Source organism: Hydra vulgaris, chromosome 14, assembly GCF_038396675.1.
Source record: "Hydra vulgaris chromosome 14, alternate assembly HydraT2T_AEP".
Classification (NCBI taxonomy): domain Eukaryota; kingdom Metazoa; phylum Cnidaria; class Hydrozoa; order Anthoathecata; family Hydridae; genus Hydra; species Hydra vulgaris.
This window is the reverse complement of record NC_088933.1, coordinates 19986334-20013870: the sequence shown is the minus strand read 5'-3', so window position 1 is coordinate 20013870 and position 27537 is coordinate 19986334. Positions and strand designations below refer to the sequence as shown.

At 25.8% G+C, this 27537-nt stretch overlaps 1 protein-coding gene across 2 annotated transcripts; it reads left to right on the top strand.

Moving 5' to 3' along the window:
* Positions 1 to 677: 677 nt before the first annotated feature.
* LOC136091247 (transmembrane protein 243-like) lies at positions 678 to 27283 on the top strand. Of its 2 annotated transcripts, XM_065818556.1 has the most exons (4): positions 678 to 835; positions 21845 to 21895; positions 26645 to 26737; positions 26823 to 27283. In XM_065818556.1, the coding sequence occupies exons 1-4, from the start codon at positions 755 to 757 to the stop codon at positions 26937 to 26939; spliced, it is 342 nt and encodes a 113-aa protein (XP_065674628.1). In that variant the 5' UTR covers positions 678 to 754; the 3' UTR covers positions 26940 to 27283. The 2 variants fall into 2 exon arrangements, with proteins under 2 accessions (XP_065674628.1, XP_065674629.1); XM_065818557.1 differs by lacking the exon at positions 21845 to 21895.
* Positions 27284 to 27537: the final 254 nt, after the last annotated feature.

Below are 27537 nucleotides of genomic sequence, written 5' to 3'. Positions count from 1 at the left end.
CAATAATAAAAACGAGGTGAGGACAGGGGAGAAAGTTGACTAGCTTCAAGTACTGTTTATATTGGTAAAATATTAGGAAGTATTCCTTGTAAATAACTCCTCATAAAATAAGTTTCTAATCAAATGGTAAATTAGTTTATAGTTTTTAAAGATTTTCGCTTCTAGTCCTAGTTTCTTATAAACAAGTTTCTTATCAGACACGTTTTTAATATTTGGGGCCCCTTAAACATAGGGGGCCTACTGCAAATTGCACTTGTTGCACTTGCCATACTACGGTTTTGATTGCTTTTAAGTTTTACCAGAGAGTAACTAAAAACAATATTTTTTAAATGCGGATTTTAGAAAATGAAATATTCAAACATTCGAAGGACGATCGAACTTTTTTATCGGACGGGTTACCGTAAATCCGCGTTTATAATAGTACACAATATTAATTAAAAAAATTACTTTCTTACCTAAAAATTGCAATTGTACTCGAGTTATTGACTTCTTGAAAATAGTTTTTAGAGATAACATTAAAATCGTGAAAAGTAAAATTGAATATTGGCTTGTAACTTTACGTAAATAAATATTTTATTTTGTATCTTTAAGTAAATGGTTTAATTGTGAAGATATGGTTTAATTGTGCTTTTTTGAGTAAATAGTTTATTATGAAAGTGTTAATTAATATTTTTTTTATAAATTAAGAAAAAAAAACACACACACACAAAAATTATAAAAAGAGTAATGTAAGTTTGAGTTGACCGCGTTGAACATGGAATCATATCAGCAACAGTCGTGTCATCAGTCTTATGGTGGAATGGACAGACCACTTTTTGGAGAATCTAACAAAAAAGTATTTTTCAGTTTGAATTTTTATTGAACTCAACAACTGAAAATGCTTGGCTTTAACAGCTTCTTTAATTGAATTTTTATATTGTTTTGTTTTTCATCTTTTTGGAATGATCAAGTTTATTTTTAAAAATATTTACTGATTTTTTGTGGGCTATCTTTTGCTTTAAACTGTTTCATTTATTACCTATTTTGTTAATAAAGAAATTTAAGTCTAATTTCTAAAAAAATTAAAAAAATCTGTATCTTAATTATCAGGCTATTGATCATTATATTGTCATAGTTTAGATTTTTGGCACCACAAAATCAACATGTTATTATTACCAAGTAATTTTTACCTTTGACTAGCTATTGAATCTGATTTTTCTAAGTTTTTTGCTTAGTTAATGAAATAAGTTATATATGCATTGCTGCCATAAACCAGAATTGTAAGCCACAGATTCAAGGGTTCAAGTGTTCAAATTTAAGCGGCAGCCTAGGGCCCCAAAATATGTTCGATTTTTACTTTTCTAAGGTTTTTAAAGATTTATTTTTAAAAATGTTTCATGATATTTATTCATTTTTATATAAATTAAAAAAAAATTAACATAAATTTCAAGTTGATAAGCAATAAAGGTAAAATATAAACTTTGTCTTCACTTTAAGAATAACTTTATTTTTAATTTAAGTATGTTGAATCAAAATAATTAGATTTCAAAAATGATTCAAGATTCTATACATCTAGATGTTTCTTAATCATTGAGCACTGTGACTTAGACATCAACAGAAATAATGAGCTTATGAGAAATCCAAAGACAATATTTCGTTTGACTTCACAAAATATATTCAGCAAATAAGCACAGTTTTTTAAGAATTAAAAAACTGTGCTTATTAATTTTTCTTTGGCATGTCTATTAATTTTTTGCGTGCTCTATTTGTTTGTCAAGTTTTTCAAAACAAAATACAAACAAAGAAGAGTCAAAAAAAGATCTTTTTTTCTTGATAGATCTGTATCATAAATCTCCTCCAACCCTAATCATCAGTTCATCTTTCAATATATATTATTCATGTTATTCATGGTATTCATGTTCCGTTTATAAAGTGAATTAATCGATAATGTCAACAAATGCAGCACTCATTCTTATATATACAAACAGAGAGTGACCAGGATGCAGATGTACCAGTTTAAGTGGCCAAAATAGTTCAATTAAACTCTAACTGTAGTTCAAAATAAATATACTTATTATATTATATATATATATATTTATATGTCGAATATAATATATTTTATACTTAAAAATATTTTTTTTAAATAAAATATGCTTAAATATTTTTAAGTATATTTTATTCATGAAGTTTGAATAAAGTTTAATTTTATATTTGATAAATTGGAGAATTACTATGCAAGAATTACTAAGCAAGTTTGTAACAAGAAGTTACGCATAAAACAATAAAATCTCAAATTGTTGATTATTTTCTTTTTAAAAAGAAATATTTTTTAAACAAAAAAACTTTAAAATTTTGTACTGAATCATAAAATTGTAAATTATTTCAAATTATGCTTGTAACTTTGAATAATGAGTTTGATACTTTGTATATTTGTATTTGTTATTACACTCAACTTTATCTTATATTATTGCCAAATTTAATAGTGTTAATAGTAGTAGTAGTAGTTGTAGTAGTAATAATAGTAATAGTAGTAGTAGTAGTAGTAGTAGTAGTAGTAGTAGTAGTAGTAGTAGTAGTAGTAGTAGTAGTAGTAGTAGTAGTAGTAGTAGTAGTAGTAGTAGTAGTAGTAGTAGTAGTACAGTGGTGTACACTTAGATTTTGGTCGGTCGCCCGGCGGACGACTGAGAGTAATAATTTAGCTAATCTCGGTCGCCCACCAATTTTTTCAGTCGTCCATTACCATTTTTTAGCAAAATTCGCATTTTGCATAATTCTCATACAGTAAAGTCTTGACTATCTCTCCTAAACTTTTTTAAAATAAGATTTTTTTTAAAACATTAAATATTTTTTTTCTGACTGTCACAACTGTTATTTAATGAGGATTACATTATGAAGAGAAAAAAGAAATCGAGCAATAATTGTTCAAATTAATGTTTGTTTTTTTTTGCAACCTAATTTGATTGGTAGCAAAAAGACGTTAAATAAAAGCAAGCTTTTTATATAACTTTTTTTTAATTACGCAACTTGGTTTTTATCATTTCTCTTAGAATGTTACAACAAGATAATATTTAAATAATAAGTAATGCGTACGTACGCAGAAGGTGGTGGTTGTTATTATGTTAGATAAAAGTCATCTTCTTTAATTTTGGACGCATAAATTTTACCTAATTTAAATTTGGACACATAAATTCTGCTTATAGAATTATTGAAATAATAATAATAATGAAAAAAAATGGAGTCGCCCAGTCGGGCCACTAAACTGCATCAAAATATTATTTCCAGTAGCCCTTCATAAGATTCGGGTGGCATTTGTTATCGGGCGACCGCTACTGTACACCACTGTAGTAGTAGTAGTAGTAGTAGTAGTAGTAGTAGTAGTAGTAGTAGTAGTAGTAGTAGTAGTAGTAGTAATAGTAGTAGTAGTAGTAGTAGTGTTTGTGCTATTCGAGCGTGTTTGACATGAAACCCTAGGCAGCCATTGCAACCAAGGTAGTAGCGAGAAAGAGTCGCAGCACTTTGTTTTATTAGAAAACGTGAATGAACATGTATGCAATTATCTAACGTGCATAAACTTCAAATTAAGTAATGTTAAAACATACTGAAACAATTATCAAGTTTTATTTTCACAAGTTTGATTTTCACTTAAAAATGGTATTGCGTCAAGCTCTCCTTAATTTTAAACTATAACATTTATTTCCATTTAAAAAATCATTATATACTTTTTAAAATTTTTGTTTTACAACGTGCCAGCGTGGACAAGTCGATAGCGCGCCAAGCTTCTGAACAAGTAAGCCGTGGTTTGACTCCTACTACTAGCAACTTTTTTTTTTTAAATTTTTTTTTGATTATTTTAAAATACAAAATACTTTTGAAGTTTTATAGAGATTATTTATAAACATATGTAACGATATTATACACTTTAACAAACGAAAAGATTTTAAAAAAGCTAAAATTTCTAAAAACATCAAAACACCAGGAGAAAAAATTTGTTACATATGTCTCATGATTGATTACTTTTGTTATTAATGTGCTCAGTTAATTAGTCCTAATAAGCTGTGGATGGTCTGAAAAAAAATTGTCTGAACTTAATAAGACAGTCCTGCTACTCCAGAAGGTACTGCTGTAGAGGCAAAAAAAAACCTGTAGCTAGAAAAAAAATTTTAAAAAATTTAATTTTTGCAAATTAAAAGTTTTTTTTGCTACATTTATTTTTTTACTATAAATATATGCTGCAGCCGTTTTTCTATATATTAGAAGAAACTCTTTGTAAAACGTTTTTTTTAATTATTTGTAAATAATTTTTATCAATTTTTTCAGAACTCTTTGAAAATAATAATACTCAATAACATTTGTAGACATCTAAACTGGCTTATTTTGTAAAAAAGTCAAAATTGATTTTTTTTTTACCTTAAAGTGTTTTGAAAAATGGCTGCAGTATGGATGATACAACAAATATGTTGAAATGAGATAATTTGACGCAAAATTTAAAAGCTCTTAACAAAAGCCACTAAACCAAAAAAATTAAAAGTAATTGCAGTTCAGTGCACTTGAAAATTTTAAGTATAGTATATTGATCGGTGTTTGCAAAGAAACATATATTTAATTTTTTAATATAAACTAATTTTTTTTTAAACTTTGTTGCACTTAACCATCCCTATATAAATAATATATATAAACAAATATGTTATTTTATCTATATTGTATATAAAATGTAAAAAATCCACTTATATAATGTTTTATTCAGGATCGTATGTAATATAAGTAAATACTTCTAGTAATTACAAGTCTTTTTTGCTCAAGCTGTTTTGTTTCAATTTTTTGTATGTTATTATATTTTAAAAAATTGACAAGATTGAAAAAACACGAAACATATTGTTTCATCCAAGTGGAAAATTTGAAACTTTAATTTTAGATTTGCCCCTTTCTTGATATTTTCTGATTGCTAAAATTATGTCATCTGCTTTTTAGACCGTTAAAAAAGAGAGACGAGGCTTTTTCATATATCGTTTAAGCCACAATTTTTTTGCATATGTGGCGTCACTTTATGGGAAAAAACTAGAAAAATAAACTAGAAATAAGATTTTAAATTTTTTTAAAAAACTCCTATTAAAAATATATGGAATATATTTTTATGTGATATATTCTAATAAAGACAAAAACTATTCATTTATTACTATTTTAATAAATACAATCTCTTATCCGTGAAATGATATATCTTTACAAGTTTTATATATTTTTATGCAATTGTATGCAACATGATTAAAATTAATCATAAGATATAAGATAAATGCAAAAGGAAACTTGACACATAAAGTTTTATTTTGCCACAAACCAGCGTCAATGTGTGAAATTTTTTTGGCTTAACTTTTAGATTAGCGCCTAATATTATTCTTTAGTTTTTAATCATAATCATAAGAATGAACTTTTTTTTATGACTTGTTTTAGTGGTCTAAGATCTTCTTAGTTCCATTTGTATAGCATTACGTACAAATGTCTGTAAGTGTAAACGTCTTAAGCATATGTTAAGTTTGCAGGCATTATATGGAATAATCTTGTTTAATTTATCTATAAAATGAGAAAACTTTAAAATTTTATTTTAAATTTCAGAAATCTTTTTTTGCTGTATTATTATTTTTTTTTGCTATAAATATATAAGCAAGATTGAAAAAATTTTAAAACTACACTGAGGGGAGGTCTTAAACCCCCCAAAACAAAACTGATGACAGCGCACTTAACCACTAGCTATCTATAAACTGCATTTAGCAAAAAACAAACCTAATTATAAGTCTCTTATAAGCTCTATGTTCGGAAAAGGTGCACATGTTAAGTTTTTTGATCTTGAATGTTTTTTTCAGAATAAACTGTTTTACTAAAAAATATTGGCGTAAATAAGGAATAGGTATATAAATAATCAGTGTGGAATAGATGTGTATAAAAATGGTAGATTTGGTAAAGACCTGTATTTAACGGATCCGGAAAGCTAGGATATATAAGGAAAAAGCATAGAAAAGTTTGGTTTGGAATAGACTCACAAAGACCCGTATTTTTATGGGTCCGATCTCAGCTAGTTATATATAAATGTTGAAAGATTGACTTGGCAATGAAAATTGTGTTTTTTATCATTTTTTTTTTGAGGGAAGTTAACATGTTGTATTCCTAAACTTTTTTTTTTGTGCATAGGTAATAAATTAAAAATTTTAGTTTATTTAAATTAAAGCAACATAAATCAGGGTTAAAAAAAAATATTTTTTTTCTGGAAAAAACTTATTTTTCCGGAAAAAAATATTTTTATTAGGATTTTTTGGTTTAAACTCCTATTTTTTAGAAGAAGCCATGTTTAATCAACTATTTCAATTAAACAAAAAGCATTAGGCATATCACTTGACTAAATTATATCTTCTATCAGTATTATTGATATAATTCATCAATCAATACATCATTATTTAATGTTCTGTATATAAAAACAAGCTTTTTCGCATTTACTACTCCCATCTTGTTTCTTAAATTGGTTTAAGCCATATATATATATATATATATATATATATATATATATATATATATATATATATATATATATATATATATATATATATATATATATATATATATATATATATATATATATATATATATATATATATATATATATATATATATATATATATATATATATATATATATATATATATATATATATATATATATATATATATATATATATATATATATATATATATATATATATATATATATATATATATATATATATATATATATATATATATATATATATATAAGAAAAATAAGATCAGCAATATTTTGCCGACCTTAATTTGTTAGAGGTTGGCAAAAAAATTTGATACAAAAGTTTTACCATAAAACATAGAAATGAGGTCTTTTTTGCAGAAACACTTCTAGGTTGGCAGTTAGGTTGGCATTGCTAAATGCAGAACCTAATTCCAAAGGCTTGAATTAGGGTCAGCCTTTGGCAATTCCGACGATCCATGGTTTAAATCCCACCACTATACAGTCTTTTTATTGTTTTTCTTTAAAATCCGATTGCTCGTATATTTATTTTATAACCATTTATCTTTTCTTTTTTGTATATAAAATTTTTTTCTGTTGTATATTTTTGAATGATATGCAACTCTTCATATTCAGATTTTTTTATACCACTTAAGCCTCCTAATGTATTTTCTAAGTAAGACACACATACATATATAAATAGTTTTTAAGCTTCAATTATGCAATTCAGTTTTTGTTTTAAATAATAAAAGGCGTAGCTCATTAGCTCCTTGTGATTTTGGTATCATAAAATTATCTTTATTTTTATTTTTTATTTAAAGCATAAGTTTTTTTAACTACCGCAATAAAATAAATTACAGCAAAACAATTTTATTTTACTAATTAAGAAAAAGAAATCTGAATGTGTTATTTTCTAAATGTAGATATTGTCTGTTTTTAAAATTCTAAATAATTAAATTTAATATTATATTTTTTATTATCATTTAACAAATTAATTTCTTTATTTTCTCGACAATTGTATTAATGAATTAAAATATCTTAACATTTTTCTCATTATTTCTTAAAATTGCAACTTTGCAAATAATGATTTTTTAATTTTAAAAAGTTATTAACAAATAAAAAATATTACTTGTTGCAAACGAAAAAAAACTCAAGTTGATTACTTTAACAGCACTTTTTTTTGTGACAAACAAAGATTTAAGTTTCCAAGTGTCATTTACGCTTTATGGATATTTTTGATGCAGTTTTATATGTTATAACATTTTTACAAAGAATTAATTTTTTGTAAAAAATAGAAAAGGAGGAAGAAAAATCGAGAAAAAAAAATCTAATTTTCTTTTATTTAAAAAACTTTTTTATTCAAAAATCTTTCTAAATTATAAAGAAATTTCTGTTAATTATATAAAGCTGATGCAACTTTTATAAAATATTATTTTTCTAAACTATTTTTCACAAAATAAAACTAAATATAAACGAAAACATTGAAAGACGTATAAATGAAAACATTGCTTTAAGCATAAATTCAAGCAAAAAAATAATAATAATAGAGTTATATCCCTAAAAGTAGTTTTTTTTTAATTATAAACAAATAAATTCTTTATAAGATGTCATTTAAAGTTTGTTATAATGTTTTTTCATTTTTTAGATAAAATCAATAATTATCACAAAACAAACAAACAATTAAACAAAAAAATTAAAATATTTGAAGTGACGCTAATATAATATAAAATTTAATGTGAACTATTTTTCAGCTAATAATTTTTTGTTTTGTTTTAATTTTTTTTTAAATTCTGTCATTGTTTTTGTTATTGTTTGTTATGAGAAACTGTCAAAATAAATATTCTTGCTATTGCAAGATGATCAATATAAGTTTTTTAAATATGTTTTTTTTTTATGATTTTTTTTTTTAAGTGTCATATAACATCTTTTTTCTTTTCTTTTACTGAACATTTTTGATGGAAACGTTAGAATAATAAAAAGAAAATTTTCTTAGTTTTTTTTTTTGACTTATTACATTTGTAAATCGCATGGATATCAAATGTAATTTTTATGCAGGTTTTTTTAGGTAATCGTCATTCAAACTTTATAAGTAGTTTTTATAACGTTAGTTACTTATTTTATTTTATCGCTTAAAGGATATCTTTAAACTTATTTAGATATTAAAAAATGGCTCACATGAAATGGCTTACTGCTATGTGAAATGGTTTTCGTTTACATTACACTTACGTCAATTGACTTTACGCGTACGTAAATGGTGCACCAGTTTATGCTTTAAAACAAGACCTGTAATGCCGTCTACACAATTTTCACATAGCCTTAATTGTTTTATATTATCTTTCTATTCCTGTATATTTTTTATCATCAATCTTTTAGCGCTTTGTAATTTTGAATACCTGTTGCTTTTTAACATTCATCTAAATGTGTTCAATTCTACACCCCCCCCCCTCCTTTTTGGGTTTCTATGTTATTGGTGAAATATACATAAATAATAAATCTTCGCTTGAATTTTGTGCTTTTATATTGGACACCTGTTCAACACTTTTTAATAGTTTTTAGTTAACTCTTACTCCAAGTAACATTTTTTTCTTCTTTCCCGAGGCTCCTATATCTGTATATTTTTCACTAAAGTAAAGGTTTTTGAGTCTGGTTGGTAATAATAAATGTTAATGTAACAAGTATATGTATTGCAAAAAAAGAACAAAACCTTTGAAATACTAAATTTAACAACAACCACTCTAAAAAAATAAAAATAAAAACAGTATGCAAGTTATTTAAACTATTAATTTTTTTTTTCTATTTGAATTTGTTTTAATTTCCTATTTTGTTAGCTTTGCTTTGTTTATTTTTGAAACTTGGTTTTTTATGCAAAGTATTCAAACACCTAACATAAAAAAAATTTCAAACCACCATGACCAAGTTGTCTAATATATATATATATATATATATATATATATATATATATATATATATATATATATATATATATATATATATATATATATATATATATATTATCATTTATAAAAAAAAATATTTACGTGACCAGGATTTAAAAAAAAATTTAGTCTTGTCACCAAGCCTCCAAATCTTATTACAAAGCCTCCAAATCTTATTACCAAGCCTCCAAATCTTAATCACCAAGCCCAAAAGTCTTATCACTAGTGTTGCACTAGGTGTTGAAACAGTTAAAAGACATTTAACAATTTTATTTTTACAAATATTATTTAGCAATTTTATTTTAATTTTATTTAAGTTATTTTTATTTTTAAATAAATTTAATTTTAAAACAAATGATCTGCCGAATTCTATCAAGTGATCCGTTCATATTTTGAACAGAGTTAACTTATATATTACAGTTCAAAATAAAGTTCAAAATAAATTGTATATATTGAAAATAAATCAGATTCATATTTAAAATAAATTCCATATTCCAGCAAAAAATCTTACTTCTCCCAAAAACCTATTTGAAACCATATTGTCTTCTGTCAGAAATACAAGGACTAGTCAGAACAGAAGATTGGAAAAATGTAATGTTTACTGATAAATCATTAATTTAACAGTTTGGTAGCTGTTCTACAATTTCGTACAAAATTTAATCATCTTAAAAATGAAGTTTAGAAACTAATTTGGAAGAAAGATTTAGAGAAAGCTTATTTATCCTATGCTTGCCTATTTAGCTAATTGTTTAAAAGCACAAGGACAGCACACCAAGTATTAAATTGATAAGGGTATATTTTAACATTTAAAAGTTATCCTTTTTGTCAATTGTCATGATTTCTAATATTTTTTATTAAAGTGATGAAGTTTAATGGAAATATTTTTTTTATATATGATGTTCAAAACTCTTAACTGTAACTGTGTATATAATGTATATAATATATACACATATGTATGCATATATTATATGCATACATACATATAAAATAAAAAAATATGTATGTATGCATATATTATATGCATACATACATATAAAATAAAAAAACATTTATATTAATATACAATATATTAAAATCTACATTTAGCTAATGTATATGAACTATTTGTGAATATTTTTGAAATGAATAAGAAAATGTTGTTGTTCATTATTGCTTAACTCAAATACTTATCACACACACAAAAAAGCTGTGTACCAGGTTTACCCTTAGATAAACTCTCCTTAAGTTTAATGCTTTAGGAACAGATTCTAATTAATGTTTAGAATAAAAAAATTGAATTTGTCTTATGCCAAATTAAATTATTTTTTTTCAAATTACATATTAATTCAACATAATTATGTCATAATATCTAAACATGCATAATTGAATAAACTGTGAAGTTGTAATTTATAAGTCCAGGTTCAAATCCATTGAAGATTTTTTTCATGGTTTTTCAAGATTTTTCTTTTTCTTTTTACAATAAAATAGTGATATTTACATAATGAGAGGCAACATTGATTGCCCTTATTTTTAGTTAAGGTTTTTGTTTACCAATGGACTCTAAATTTGATCAAAGTATATTTTATAACATCTGCTTGCTTTTAAAAACACTTTTTAACAATAATATAATATCTCATTTGACCGTAACTGTTTTTTTATTAAAATGATGCATTTATAAAATATCAACATAAGAACAAATAATGTAACAATTTATGAAGAATTTGACTAATAAAAAGTTAAATAAACTCATAGTATAAAAAGTTCTTACATCGTTCTGTGTGATGCTGAAATAGATTTCATCATTATTTAGTATTTGTCTTTTGGACAAATAATTGAAAATAGTTTTACTATTTTTTAAATAAATTTTCAGGATAAAATAGTCATAAGACTATACAGATTTGTTGTCTTGATTTTTTGATGGTTAGATATCAATTAAATTTTACATTTTTTATTATTTATTATTATTTTTTATTAATCATTTTAAATGTAAAATAAGTATTAATTTTGTTTAAATTTAAAAAAAGTTACAGAACATATTTACATATGTATGTATGCAGTGGCGTAGGAGGGTCAAGGAAATTGGAGGGGGTGGCGGATATAGATTTTTAGGGAGGCGAAGGGGCAGACAATCAAAATTTGAATGGAAAAAAAGCATTTTTTTAAAAGTTGAGGGGGCTGTTCCTGATAGATGAGAATATCTTAATGTTGCAGTTAATATATATTGTTTATTTTTTAAATCTTTATTTAAAATTGATTAGCATTACAAATAATGAATTGTACAATTTTATCTGTTGTTAAATATGAGTAAAAGTTAGCTAAGAACACAGGAAAACTGATCATTTATGTGTTGAAAAAGCAGCGATGCTGCCAATGTTTCGTGGGAGGTAGAGGTCACTGACACCATCATAAAGAATGCGTAGGTATTTTTGAATAAAGGATTGCTGATGGGTAGTAGTGATTGCAGTATTTAGGGAGAACGGGAATCTGTTGGGGTTTCTGCTATTGCGCTATGGTCGGAAACATCACTTTTCTTGGCCAAAAGTTAAAATCCACTCCAAAACAACCAAAAATTAATTTTGTTGTTGTAATATGCAATTCACTGTTATTCGGTGAGTCATTGAAGTTGAATTTGTTTGCTTCATTTGTAAACAGAATTGCGTTCGGTGTTTTATAGTGCTTACTTCAATTGCTTGTTAAAGCTGAAAACAAAGCGTGTTTAATAAAAGTTTAAATGGAAAACGAAGGTGATGGTAAGTTTATTAGTTTTGTAAAATATAATACTCAAAAATTGGATACTCTAAAAAATAAAATAACTTTTTCCAAAAGTCTTTAACATTTTGGAATTTATTTTATTTTTTAAGTTTGAGTAAGCTTAACACATTTTGTTTAGGAGTGTTGAGCATAAGATTAAAAACCAAAATTACTTTAAAGTGTTTAGTTTTTGAAAATGTTTATCTCGATTTGCGGTTTTTTGCGGTTTTTGAGTAAATTATTTTTTTTCAGTCGTCATTTGTTTACAGAATTCAGCAGTTTTTGATATTTGGTTGGCCCAACAGAAGAAAGGAAAAAATAAGGACGCACTAATAAATGTTTTATACAAAAATGTGGAGCCGATAAAATTTCAGATGAATGCTATAAATATTTAACAGAAAAAGCACGCATGCTTAACAATAATTTGTCTGCAAAGTGGGAAAAGTGTCATAGAAGATTAGATGATTTTCAAATTAAATATTCTGGCTGGCTTTGTTCAGAAACTGTAATAAACAGGCAAATAAATTTAGAAATCGCTTCCACAGAGACTCAATGCACAGTAGAACTAAACCCAGATGAAAAAATTGTATCACTAACTGGACGCCCGCAACTTAAGTACTCTGAGAAATTTGAACGAAGTAAGAGGAGACAAGCAGCAAACCTTTCGATGTCAGAACACAACGAAACAAATCTGTTAGTTCAAGCAGTATCAATTTCGGCTCAAAAACAAGGACAAGTAGATTTGGCAGTTATTTTAAAAGAAAGCATCGAAAGTCCATCAAGACCATCCAAAATTAGGAAGCTGTATGTCGATGATGTAAAAGCACCTATTGTAATGTCTGATGAGGAAGCGTTAGCATTTCTTCTCGAAAACAATTTTTCGAAGAGCCAATACTGTTCCATCCGGACAGAAAGCAAGCAATGTATCGCTAATATTTATCCACCCTTTGATAGTATATTAGGAATAAAAAGTAAGTGCAGACCCGATGGTGTACTTGTAGACAACAAATGTGTAAGGTTCCTTTACAAATGCTTTTAACGCATACAGTTAAAAGAATTATGGAGATGCAAAAGGAAGTATTTGCAAAAATTACGGGTAACTTCATATCAACAAAAATGATATTTAGCTACGGTTTTGACAGCAGCTCTGGTCAATCTCAATATAAGCAATCTTTCCTTGATCAAAGTACATCACAAAATGCTGATTCATGTGTTTTGGCCACAACAGTGATTCCCTTGAGACTCTTGAGTAGCGCTGGAGCCCCGATTTGGAATAATTGTTTTCCGCAGTCCACAAGATTTTGTCGGCCTTTAAAATTAGAGTGCACAAGTAAAACGAAAGAAGTGATAACAAGAGAAGCTGCTGACTTAGATAAACAAATTCAAGAGCTTGAAAACTTACGTGTTGAAATCGAAGCTGGTAAGATAATCGAAATAACGTTCAGAATGTTTTTAACTGTTATAGATGGAAAAGTTTTAAATGTTTTAACCGATACAAAATCAAATCAAAATCGTCCAATATGCCATGCAACCCAAACTGACTTTCTTAAAGGCACAGATTATAACAGCGTAAAATTTCATCCTATCGATGGAAATCTAAAGTATGGAATTAGTCCACTGCACTGCTGGATTAGATTTTTTGAGTTCGTACTACATTTAGGATACAAGATGGAAGTAAAAAAATGGCAAATAAGATCGGATGAAGATAAAGATGCAATTAAGAAAAGAAAAGAGTATATTCAGAATGAGTTTTGGAAAGAACTAAGTCTTCGTGTTGATGTTCCGAAAGCAGGTGGTTGTGGTTCCACAAATGACGGTAACACGTCGCATAGAGCATTTACGGAATATGATAAATTTTCGAAAGTTTTAGGAGTAGACACCAAATTAATATTTCGAATGAGAATAATATTAATATGTTTATCTTGTCAACTTTCCCTAACTTTGGATAAATTTGAAGAGTATTGCTTTTAAACTGGTCAATTATATCAAAGCAAGTACCCCTGGTTGCCAATGACTCCCACAGTACATAAAGTTATAGTTCACTCAAAGCAAATAATGCAGAATACAGCACTTCCTGTTGGTTACTTCGGAGAGGATGCAGCTGAGTCACGAAACAAAATATATAAAAGCGACAGACTGCACCATGCACGTAAGACGAGCCGCATTGATAATCTTTTTGATGTATTTCATAGAGCTCTTGACACATTGGATCCATTAATTTCATCTCTTCGCTTAAATACACGTGTGCACCAAAGAAAGCGTTTAACACTGCCACCAGAAGTAAAGGAAATATTGTGAGGATATCGGTGAAACATGTGCGACTGAGAATTTAGAAAATATGGATGACCACGAGGATGATTATCCAGAACAACTTGAAGAGGAAAATACATTTTTGGATACTGAATTGTATTTAAATTAAAGAGTTTAATAAAATTTTAATATTTTCGTAAATACGTGTGTAAATCATATTTTCAATTTTCAGAAACAACATATTTACTCGTAAGTATCGTATATTTTCTAATTTAGAACTAAAAAAATAAAAACTCAGAAAGAAAGGAAAAAAAATTTTATGTAGAAATTTTTTTTTAAATTTTAATTCTAAATGTTGATAATTTAAAAAAAAAAAAATTAATCATTTTATACAAAAACACTTAAAATATACTGCAAATTCTAATTCCAGTTAAAAATCCGTTATTTTAAGTTTTAATAGTTTTGGCCAAGAAAAGTGATGTTTCCGGCCATAGTGTATTGGTGCAAGGTAATTAAGTGGTTATCCGATGGTTTGTGTCTGGATCTTTTTAAGGATATTAATACAGGTCTTGTCAACACCTTTTCAAGATGTAATTGAGAACTTGAAAGTTGTAATTAAGAAAAGTAAGATGTAATTAAGAAATACAACATTTGTAATATCAAATTTAGTATTTGTATGCACCAGCAATACAGTAATACAGTTATGGAGTTGAAAGATCGTTGTGTTATTTGTCAATACACTATGAATAGAAAGTCTGTTATTAAATTGAATCCGTGCAAGCATTTATTTCATCAAATTTGTTTACAACCACTTCTGGAACAACCAGAACCACCTTGTCTAATTTGTAGACATGAAATACATACAACTGAACAAGTTGAAAGAAAACATTATGTTTTATCTTCATCAAATGATAGAAGAAGAGTAATTGAATGTGCTGAGCGAAATGACGATTGGGTGACTCTGGCGCAAACTTTAGGTGTCAAATATAAGACAGCATACAATTGGGTCCGCAGCGGAAATTTAAATTTTATCGGAAGAGGTGGTTTTAAACCAAAAAAATTAACCGATGATCAAATCGAAGAAACACTAACATGGATTGAAAGTGACTGTCAGTTGACATTGGTGGCCATTAAAACAAGGATATTAAGACAATTTAATATTAGTGTCAGCACAACCACAATTGCCAATTACCTCGAAGGTAGGTACTATTTTCATTTAAATAAGTGCACAAAAAGCCTGATACAATGAATAGTAATGAAAACAAACAAAAAAGAACTGAATATGTTAGGAACATTAACCAACACATCACAAATGGTCATCAGATAGTTTGGTTGGATGAAACAAATTTAATCTTTTTTTTGTAGAAAAACGCAATGGCGTGCCAAACAGGGGAAAAGAGCAATAATGAAAATACCTTCTTCAAATGGAGCAAACATACATTTGATTGCGGCTATATTAACAACAAATATCATCATAATGGAAACTCACAGAGGATCATTTAAAGCAGATTTTTGTAACGAGTGGATATTGGCTTTGTTTAACCAGGCACTTACATTTGGGAATCATTTAGAGGATTTGGTTGTAGTAATAGACAATGCTCCATGTCACGCTTGTTTGGAAAGGGTGTTTGAAAATTCACCGGCTCAGTTGTTATGATTAGGACCCTACACCCAATATTAAACCCAGTGGAAGCTATCTGTTCTAAAATAAAAATAAATGTTGAAAATGTTATTCGTATTTCAACTTTATTCGGTGCTGGGATTATGGAGCAACGAATGCTGTATTTAGAAAGACTAGTTACTGCGGCAAAGAATACAATAATTGGAGAGTGATGGTTGCATTACGCAACGATTTTAAATATTGAAGACTTCCAAGTTAGTGCTTGACTGAATATTGCAATGATTTTTAATGACGTTGTTTAAAATTAAATTTTTAATTTTTATGTAAATAAATTATTTGTGTTTTATTTATTATTCATCTGATATCTCAATTAAATTTTTCATAAACAAAAATAAAAGAAAGTTTTAATTGACACCCAATAGGATTTTTCCAGTTACCACCTAAACCTCAAATGCCTTTTTCATGACTTTTTATATTTTGTTGATATATTATTATTTCCAGCCTTAAATTACAAAGTAAATTAGGACTACAAAATTCAAAATACAAAGAACTTTGTATTCTTCATACTTTTCTCAATTACAACTTTTATCTTCTCGATTAGATCTTACGATTTCTTATTTACAACTTTCATGTTCTAAATTACATCTTACATTTCTCAATTACAACATTCATCTTCTAAATTGCATCTTACGTTTCTTAATTACATCTTTCATGTTCTAAATTACATCTTATGTTTCTTAGTTACAACTTCTATCTTCTCAATTCTTCTTATATTTCTTAATTACAACTTCTTGAAAAGGTGTAGTAATTCCTCAATATCGAAACAAATATTGAAATGGCTCGAGTTGGTTGCATCAACTCCGATGAATGTGTCATTTTTGTGGAAATGTTGTATCTCTTTTTTTGCAGCAAAACTGCAAGAGGTGAGAACTGGGGCACTATATATCATGTGGCTAATAGCGTAGGATCTGTAGACTTGTAGAAGGTTGGGCTAAGTATGTCCGATATATATACATTGTTTTTTTTTGTCATAGAACGGCAGTCCGGCACCTTTATTGTATATATATAAACATTTTATTTCCTCTCTCGTATTATTATAAAATGAATTTGGTTTATTTTTAAATATTAAGCATTTTTAATTTAAAAAAAAGTTGCTTTTAAAATTTTATAAATTGGAAATGCAAATGTGGGGCATGAAGATCAAGTAAAACATTTTTTGCAGATTTTAAAACATTATAGTGCTGCATTTTAGAATCAATTGTTTCTTAGTCATTAGTAAAAATTAAATTTGCTTGAGAATAATTTACTTTAACGTATTTTCCTAATAGTGTTTGTTTTTATGATGCCAAAATGTTTTTTAGTCCAAATTCAATCCCACAACCATTTGCATTTTTAAGAAATTTTATTGTTTCTGAACAATGTTTGTCTGAATATCAATCTCATGTTTTTTGCTATTTAAAAAAAATCTATTATTTGAATGCAGACTTTTCGTTATTTGCGACAGTAATTTTTATTATATCATTAATGAGTTCTTGTTATCGATGTTTTAAATTCAAAGATGTAGCCTAGTTAATATATTTAAAAAGTGATATAAAAGTATCAATTAAACAAAACAATGCGTATGAAGCAAATCATTAGCTTCTTGATTGACTCTCCAATTCAGAAAAAATAGAATTAAGTGCAAATGAAACAGAAGAAATCAAAATTACAACATCAATTTAAAGTTTCTTATTATGGTAAAGATAGAACAAACAACAGTTAAGTTCACTATGTAAGAAAATATTTGATCACAAAGAATCTGCAGGTTCTTTGTGATCAAATATTTTCTTACAGGTTCACCTTCTCCAGACAATTACACCAACTACAACTGGTTAAGTTGCAGGACATTAGAGCAAAAAACAGTATTGTTCCAAAAATGAGTGGCTCTGTTTTCAACAAAAAAAGCTCGACTGCACTAATTGCTAAAAAGTGAACCATGCATAGTTGCTGTCCAGCATGCTGGACATGCTGCATTAAAGATGGTAGAAGAAGCTAAAAAAGAGACTTTTTTAAACAATTTTTTAAAGTCTTTAACATGCAAGAAAATTATAACAGCAAACATTTTTTGAACTGCATATAAAGTTGCAAAAGGAAATCAGTCCTTTAATAACTTTGAAATGGAAATTGATCTTTAAGTAATTAACGGAGTTAAAATTTGTCGTATTCTTCATTCTACAAATGCGTGCATTAACATTGTCAATCATATAGGTAGTGAAATGAGGAAAAAGATTCTTGCAGATCTTATAAAACCAATGAGTAAGATTTCTTTAATGACTAATGAGTCAACCACAATAAGCCAAAAATTGGTACTGATAGTATACGTTCAGTGCTGTGTAAAGGGCAGTGAAATGAATTCACCAGTTAATTTATTTTTAGATTTAGTGGAACTTGAAATCATTGCAGCTAAAAGATTATTTGATGCTTTACTCAAATGTCTTCATTCTTAATGACAGAATAATAATCAAGGAATTATTTAGTATCTGTAGTATATGATGGCGTAACAGTGATGTTAGGATGTAAAAGTTTTCAAATTAAGAAAAAGTTTTCAAATTAAATTTTCAAACACAGAAATGTTTCCATCTGTTATAGTTTGGCATTGTGTTAATCATAGACTGGAATTATCATGCCATAGTATTTGGGAAATTTCAAGTATTACGTTGTGTATTATGCCTCCCCCAAAAATCGTATTTATTTAGCTATTGATCCGAACACCTTTTACATAAAACAGCAGAGCAGCCGTGGCGCAGAGGTAGCGCCATTGCCTCAGAAACAAAGAATCCGTGGTCAAATCCCACCTCTAGGCAAGTTTTACGATATTAGTTCAGAAAAAGGCATGAACTTCTCATTAAAATACTCTTTCTCTGTGCTCTGTAATAAGACCATTAGGACTTCTTGGGCACCTAAAAAAAAAAATTAATTAAAGAGGCAATTAAAAAAAGTTGTTTGCTGACAGAGGTGTTGAATTAGCTCAACGGGCTTGCATCTTAGACCAAAAACAATGGCTAGAAAATTTTAACACTCAGGTGACATTTGAAAAAACTGAAATAAGAAATCTGTCAATAAGACTACAATTAAATGAATAAGAAATGGTTTGTGGATTCCGCAAATACCATGTAGAAAAAACATATCCTGAAAATTTAGTTCATTTGGTATATGCTCTTCATATTATCCCCATTTTCTCAAGTGAATACTATTAACAAGTGAATACTAACAAGGATTTTCATTGATGAATCTGATCATTAGAACTCTTGTTAGTGCGATGAATCTCATCACACTCACAAGAGCTTCATTAATGACAATTTTTCAAAAATTAACTCTATGTAGCATGAGGGTCATAACGCTTACTTTTTACCACTACTGAACAAAACAACTTTGCTAGACTTAATGCAGCGAACGGCATGGTAAAAAAAAATCATTTGGTATGTGTATTTATATGCTGAGTTTCGTAGTTTTTACTTGTTTTTATATTTTTTTCTGTCGTTACTTTCATAACCCTGACAATCAAAACAAAAATCCAATGCTTAAAAACAACAAAATGATGCAATAAATGATGTAAGAAAAAAAGTGTAAATGATTATTAACAACTGTATATTCAGGCCTTGTTTAAAGCCTTATGTGTAGAGCCATTTATGTACGCCTTAAGTGGTTTTATGTAAGCTTTTTATCATTTTTTAACTTTTAAATTATTATATAAGCAGTAAGATAAAAGAAGTAATTAATTTAAAAAAAAGTTGCATTAACTTTTGAACGACGTTTATGTAAAAATATTTGTTACAAAAGTTTGAATGACAATTATGTTTTGATGTAAGCGCTATTTACTAATGAAAATAACTCAAATAAAATTAAAAGTTTATTTTTAATTTGTTTTTATTTTATGTAATGATCAATTTTTTAAGCTTGAAGCAAAGATCATAAAAACATAGTTTAATTCTGATAAAAAATATATGATTTGATTTAAAACTAATTTAATAAAAATATAGAATTTTATTGATTGAAAAAAAAAAAATTTAATTTAGATTTTAAAAATATATAATTTAGTTTTGATTTAAAAATGTATATCAAGTTTATTAAAATTAAAGGTAATGCTTGGGTTAAACTTAACTGTCAAATTTATTTTTAAATATTACTAAATATTATTCAATATTTAAATTTTATTTGTTCTTAAAAAAAAATTGGATCATTTTTATCTACAATTTTTTTATAACGCAAGTTAAACCACAGCGATTATTTTTTAATAAACGATATATACAGTGATATAATTTTAATAATAAAATAATAAACTTTTAATAAATAAAGTAAATAAATTAAAGTAATTTTGTTATTTGTTACTTTTTATTTATTTTTAATAAAAAATCATTTGTAATTGCAAAGATGCAATTAGAAATTTAAGAAATAATCATTTTAAAAATTCAACATATTTTAATTATTTTATGCAAATGTGGAGAAAAGAAAGAAATTTGTTAATATCAAACATTTAAAAAAATGCAATATTTAATTAAATTATTTAATATTAAAAAAAATAAAATAAAATAAATTTCATTTGCTTATGGTAATAATAAAAACGCTGTTAAATAACATTTAACTTGTTTGAGGTAATTATTATTATTGCAGTAATTTAAAAAAAGTTAATTTCTTTGAAAAATGAAAGAATAGAATTTTATGTCGAATATTGCGTTAAGCTGATACATAAGGCATTTTTTATCTAAAATAAGACCTGTATATTATGTAAAAAAATTCACTATAATATTATCAAAGTTCTTAATTAGGGATATATAATACGGTTTTTAACGCTACACAACAGGACTGTAAATAAGCGTCAAAATATGTGGTATGATAAAATGTGGTATGATATAATGATTTTTTTTAATAACTTTTCTGTTTAATAGTATTTTTAAATAGTTAAAAAAAAGAGTTATGGAGTTTAGTACGTGTTTTCATAACTTTTTTTTTCCCTCTTTCTTGCCGATTTGCCCATATATATATATATATATATATATATATATATATATATATATATATATATATATATATATATATATATATATATATATATATATACATATATATATATATATACACATATATATATACACATATATATATATATATATATATATATACACATATATATATATATATATATACACACACATATATATATATATATATACATACATACATATACATATATATATATACATATATATACATATATACATATATATATATATATATATATATATATATATATATATATATATATATATATATATAATATACATATATATACATATATATACATATATATACATATATATACATATATATAGATAGATAGATAGCAACCAAGATTTTTATTTTTAGTTAGGGTTAGTTTAATTCCTTTAAAAGCTTGTTTTTTTATTAGTGCTCTTTACAATAAATTTATTCTGAAGAGTGATACAAAAAACAAGCTAATGATTAGAGAATAAATTAAAAAAATATATTTTAATTAGTACAAATTTCATTTTGTTATATATATAAATCTATTTACCCTATAAGACAAATATTATTAAATTTATCTATTTCATAATACAAGTATTAATAAATCTATTTATTTCATAGGGCAAATATTAATAAATCTATCTTTTTCATAAAACAAATAATAATAAATTTATCTATTTCATAGGACAAATATTAATAAATCTAACTTTTTCATCAGACAAATATTAATAAATTTATCTATTTCATAAGACAAATATTAATAAATTTATCTATTTCATAGGACAAATATTGCAACTATGTTTTGGGTGCCGCAACAATTATAGCTGTACTTGTAAGTGTATAAATTTAAAAAAAAAGTTTTTTAAAAAATTATTTTTGATTATAAATAATTTAATGTAATAAAATTGTGGACTTCACTTGAAAAAACTTATATGTTTATTTGATTTAGGGAGATTTCCTGAATAGGATATATTACAAATTTTCTGAATAGGATATATAGGATTTTTAATAGGATTCCTAATATATAACAGAAAGTGCTCAAAAAGTCACTGTATAATTTGATATAATAAAACTGTATAAAGGTTTTTTCCAAAGTAATGTAAATTGACAGCAAAAATAAGTCTAATCCACTGTAGTAGTTGGTTTGGGGAAGTAAATACAGAACAATCAAAACTTAGTTTTAAAAAGAATTTATTTAAAAAAAAACAAAAATAAAAATAAATAAATTAAAAAAAATAATAAAACAGCAAATAGACAAAAATAAAAATAAACAACAATAAATAGAAAAAGGATGTAAGTAGTGAATTAAAAAAAAAAAGTTTAAACCATTTATTAAAATAAAATGAGGGGTGGGGGTTTAGAGAGCTCAAAATTTAAGTCCATCTAATGGAGAGATCAAAGCATTTTGAGGCCCAGCTAATGGAGAGATCAAAGCATGTTCAGGCCCACTTAATGGAGAATGAATAAAAACTAAGCGCTAGATAGTGTCAGTGGTACAGGATGGCAATTAGTTTGCAGAAGTAAGTTTTAATATTGATTACCTGGGTTAAAAAGAAGTTGTTTTTTAAGGTAAATGTTTTTTAGGGTTTTCTTACTGTATTTACTTCTCCAAAGTTAAGGGGGGGGGGGCATTATAGTAGAGTGGACAATTATTTTTTTTTTTGTTATTACAGCAAAAAAAATTAATTATTTGAAGGTTCTGAGAGAACATTATAAAGAGTTGAACATGGCTTATTTGGACTGAAATTTGGATAAATCCCCAAACCCAAACATGTGCTATATTGATTATTTGATTAAATCAAACCTATTAAAAAATCTGTAATAAAGTATATTTTTTTTACCAAAGTGTTTTTAGTGGAGCTAACTTTATTTTGCCCCACAAAACAATTTACACAAGTAAATGATGCAGAATTCAATTAATGTACTTAAAATGCTAAAATATGAAAGAAGCATATAGGGCTCAAATTAAGTGTAATGCTTTTTACACCTTTGCGATTCGTTTTTTAAAAAAATATATATATTTTTTCACGATATCAAGATAAATCATTTTCTATAAATACGCAAATTGTTTTTAGGAATTTTTTTAAAAAAGAAATCTATTTGAACAAAAGAATTTTAATCTTCTAAAATTCTCTTCAAATAATTTTGATTGAAATTTGAAATTAAAAAAAAGATTAGCAAAGTTTAAAAGTTTTAAAGTTAGAAACATTGCAAACATCCAGTGATTGTTGCAAATGTTAAACCAAAAATCAAATTATAAAAAGTTTAAATGAAAAAAAATAACTTTTGGTTATTAATTAGTTTTGAAATTACATTGTAAAAAAAAAAATTTTGAAATTACATTGTAAAAAAAAACAACTAGTTTACATAACCCAATTAAGGGGCTCAATATCTGAAAACTATTATTACTATACTATATTACTATATTATATAGTAATATAGTATAGTAATATAATATTTACTATATAGTAAATTTATTTTTGTTGTATTTGCAATTACTTTTTAGTAATTTCTTGAAAAAGTAATATATTTTTGAAATTATAGTTCTATATGTTACTGTTGTTTTTTCTGTTAGATCTTTGGTGACAAGTAAAATTAAAAATAACTAAAAAATTTTAAAAAAATTGAAATTTAGGTGTTTTGAGATATTGAGCCCCTTAATTGGGTTATATAAACTAGTTGTTTTATTAATATTTAAGTATGTTCAGGGGTTAAATTAATGCAAAAAAATCTAATCGGGAAAATTTTTTTTTTTTTTTTACAATAGTAGATCAAGAAACAAATTTTTTATTGTTTCTTGATCTACCGTACAATTAAAAATCTAAGTATTCATTTTTTTTATTCAAATGGTTTTTAAGTTGATGCTTTCATTAAATTTTTTTCATTCAAATTGTTTTGCAATAAAAAGTAATAGAACAAGTTTTGGTCTAATAAATCGAATCATATTTCCTTAAGTTTAAGTATATGCTTAAATTTTTTTTTAGAAAAAAATTTCTTTGACCATAAGTTTTTTTTTTCATTTAAACTTTTTATAATTTAATTTTTGGTTTAACATTTGCAACAATCACTGGATTAAAGTTATTTAACAGTATAAGATTTTTTAAAGTATTGTAGGCGTAAATTATTTTGACTATATCTTTAACATAGTTAATTTTACTTGTACTTCTTCAATTTCACCTTTTTCAAGAATAAAGATTATACCAGAAAAACATATTTATTTTTTTCCATTGAATTTTTATAGAAAGCATATATATATATATATATATATATATATATATATATATATATATATATATATATATATATATATATATATATATATATATATATATATATATATATATATATATATATATATATATATATATATATATATAGCATATATATATAGGGATAAAAGATTTTTAAGATAAAAAGTTGAGGGATTGTAAATCTACCAGAGCATGCTTGTGGAACAGTTTTTTCAATATGTTTATTTTGGAAAGAAGTCTTTTTCTGCATCTTTTATGTAAATGAGGTTAACAACCTTGATTTTTTTAATACAAAATTCATACATAAAATATGTTTTTGTACACCAGGACAATCATCACATCGTGCAAGCATGCATTCTTTACTTTTTACTGAGAAAACAGTTTTTGAAAGTAGATCCTTATATGTTTCACCAATATTTTAGGCATCCACTAGCAATATGGTGATAAGAAAAAAAAAAAAGAATGTGCACCATCTGCACCTAGCAAAATGTACCACTTTGGTCTAAATGAAGCAAATTTTGAGTAGCTTGTTTAAATTTCTGGATTGTTTTCTTTGCATAATACATATAGTTCCTTTAAGTTACACAAAAGGAGTTGTTTTTTTTTATAAATCATTCCAATGCTTGAATAATCTTTTTTTTTTCAGACATAGTTCAATACATAGTCATAAAACATTTGAATCTTTTACTACTTTATGCAAGACCTTTACAATCCTTTTTCTTCAATTGAGAAATAGCTAACAATCTTTTTTTATAAAAATTTGTCTAGCCATCCTTGCCTGGTATTCTGTAACTTCAAAATTATTTTTTACATCTGATATCAACCAGCTTGGTGGTGCCAGTGTGAGGAGTTGAACAATAGTCCTTTTTCTTGAAACTGAGAATTTTCTCTTTTATTAAACTTATAATTTCAACAAAGTTTTCAGCCTTCTTTTTTTATGCTGTTTGTTTCATAACACATTTTTGAGGGAACATTGAGGTGACTTTTAATTTTTTTTAGTTATATTGGTTACCATTTTGTTGATGCATGCAACTTTTCGTTTTTCTTCTGAGACTGCATGTTTTGGTGATTTTGAATGAAATTTTATAGGAGATATATTAAAACTTTTGAATATCTTTGTTGATCTCCTGTCCTTTTATTTTGAATGATGATATTACAAAATCATCATCATGTTCACCTTGGCTTTGTTTTTTCTCTGGCATTGTTCTGAAATCTTCTCTTCTGGTAATCTTTTGTTTACAAGGTTTGCAGAGTTTCTTTCCAGGAGTGTAGAGGAGAGGAGCGATTCTAATCATAACTTGTTCTATTGTAACTACATTGCAAATAACTGAGTTTTGTTGGAGTTAAAATCTGAATTATTCTCTGTATGAAAAGTGAAATCCTAAGCATTTTTTCAGCAAATTCATTATTTTTTTACATATATTTATTATTATATTTATTTTTATATATTTATATAATATATATATATATTTATTCGAATAAAAGTTATAAACATAATATTATTATTTTACTTTATTTATAATGGTTAAAAGCGAATCCTGAAATTCCCATTGTGATGGATTCAATAATTCAATAAAAACATTACACACTGTATAGGTTTTTTAATTCACTGTTTTTAACAAATGTTTGGTCAAACTTTTTTTACTAAAATATAATTGTTTCTAATTACAACAAACAAGTTCAATAGAACGCGCTGCATTCTTCTTTAAAAAACTTCGATATATACATATATTTGAGTGTGTTATTATGGTTGAGTCAATCATGATGCATGTTATTATGGGTGTTTTATTATGATGCAGTCAATTTTCTCTTCATTGTGTGATTTCATTCATTGTATTTTATGGAAGGAATGCATGAAGTTAAAGGTGACCAATGACTGTATTTTGACAATTTCAGTGCTTTGACATCTTATATCTTATATTATAAGCACTAAAATTACAACAAATGATGGTATTTAAACAGTATAAAAAACTTTAGCATTTTTAGATTTAAATATTATTTTAACATGGGATCTTGGACTCAAACAATAAAGTTGGATTTTTGTTGCTTTTAAGTATTATAGTATATTTTTGTGCTATAATCTAGTGCAATTTGTTGCATACTTGTTGCATTCAACATCATAGTTGTTTTTATACTTGCTTATTTTTGACATTTTGACTTGCTTATATTCCCTTTTATTCATTTAGTAATCAAGATTAGTTTTTGACATTTGGAATTAAAAAACATTCTGATATTGAAATAAAAATGTATAAAAATAAATTTTTATATTATGCATTAAGAGAATTTCAAATATAAATAAAGAGTTGGCTATATAATTGTTTTATTCCTAGGCAACAGTAATTAGCGCTTTTGTTCACTTGGTAGCCCTTAATATTGTATTTTCTGGAGCAATTGTTATGAATTGTATATCAAATATTTTTCTTGTAAGTGTTTTTAATTATAATACTTTTAACATTTTAATAATAATTTTTATAAAAATATTTTATAAAAAGTTATTTTTCTCCTTAGATATATTGGTATCGTCAAGGTGATCTTGATCCAAAGTTTAGAAATTTAATATATTACAATTCTCTTGTCACTCTGCTTCTTTGTGTAATTGCATTTGTGACTTTTTTCAAAAAATAATGTGGTCTTTTTTTGATGGGAAGCCTTAGGTGATGTCTAAATATTGTTGTATAGACCAATCACAATTAATTACTATCTTTTCATTCACAATGTGTGCTTTTGTTTATGTAAATGTTTACCAAGTAAAAGAGGAAAAAGAAAATTTTTAAATAATCTTTTTTATTCAATTTTCAGATATTGAAATTAGCTAAAATTTTTATTGGCTTTGCAAGTATATGTGTGTATGTGTATTTTGCAGAATAAATTTTTGTACAATATTGTAGTTTAATTTTATAAGTCATAAATTTTATTGTTATTATTATTTATTAATTGAAAATATATTTTTATGATATTTTGACCAGAAATTCAAATGTTTTTTTTTATATATTTGTTGGTGCATGAACGTAACCCCAACAAAATAAATGCAGCATGTTGGTCCTTGTTGGTCCTTGTTTAGAAAGTCTAATATGCTACAATTATTTTATTGTTATTAAAAAGGCCTCAATTAAATACTGCAATGTTATCTTGTCATTAAAAAGACCTCAATAATTTTCCACCTAATTATGTATAACATAATCAATGGCATACTGAAAATAGTCACCTGCAGGGGTTTGAAAAA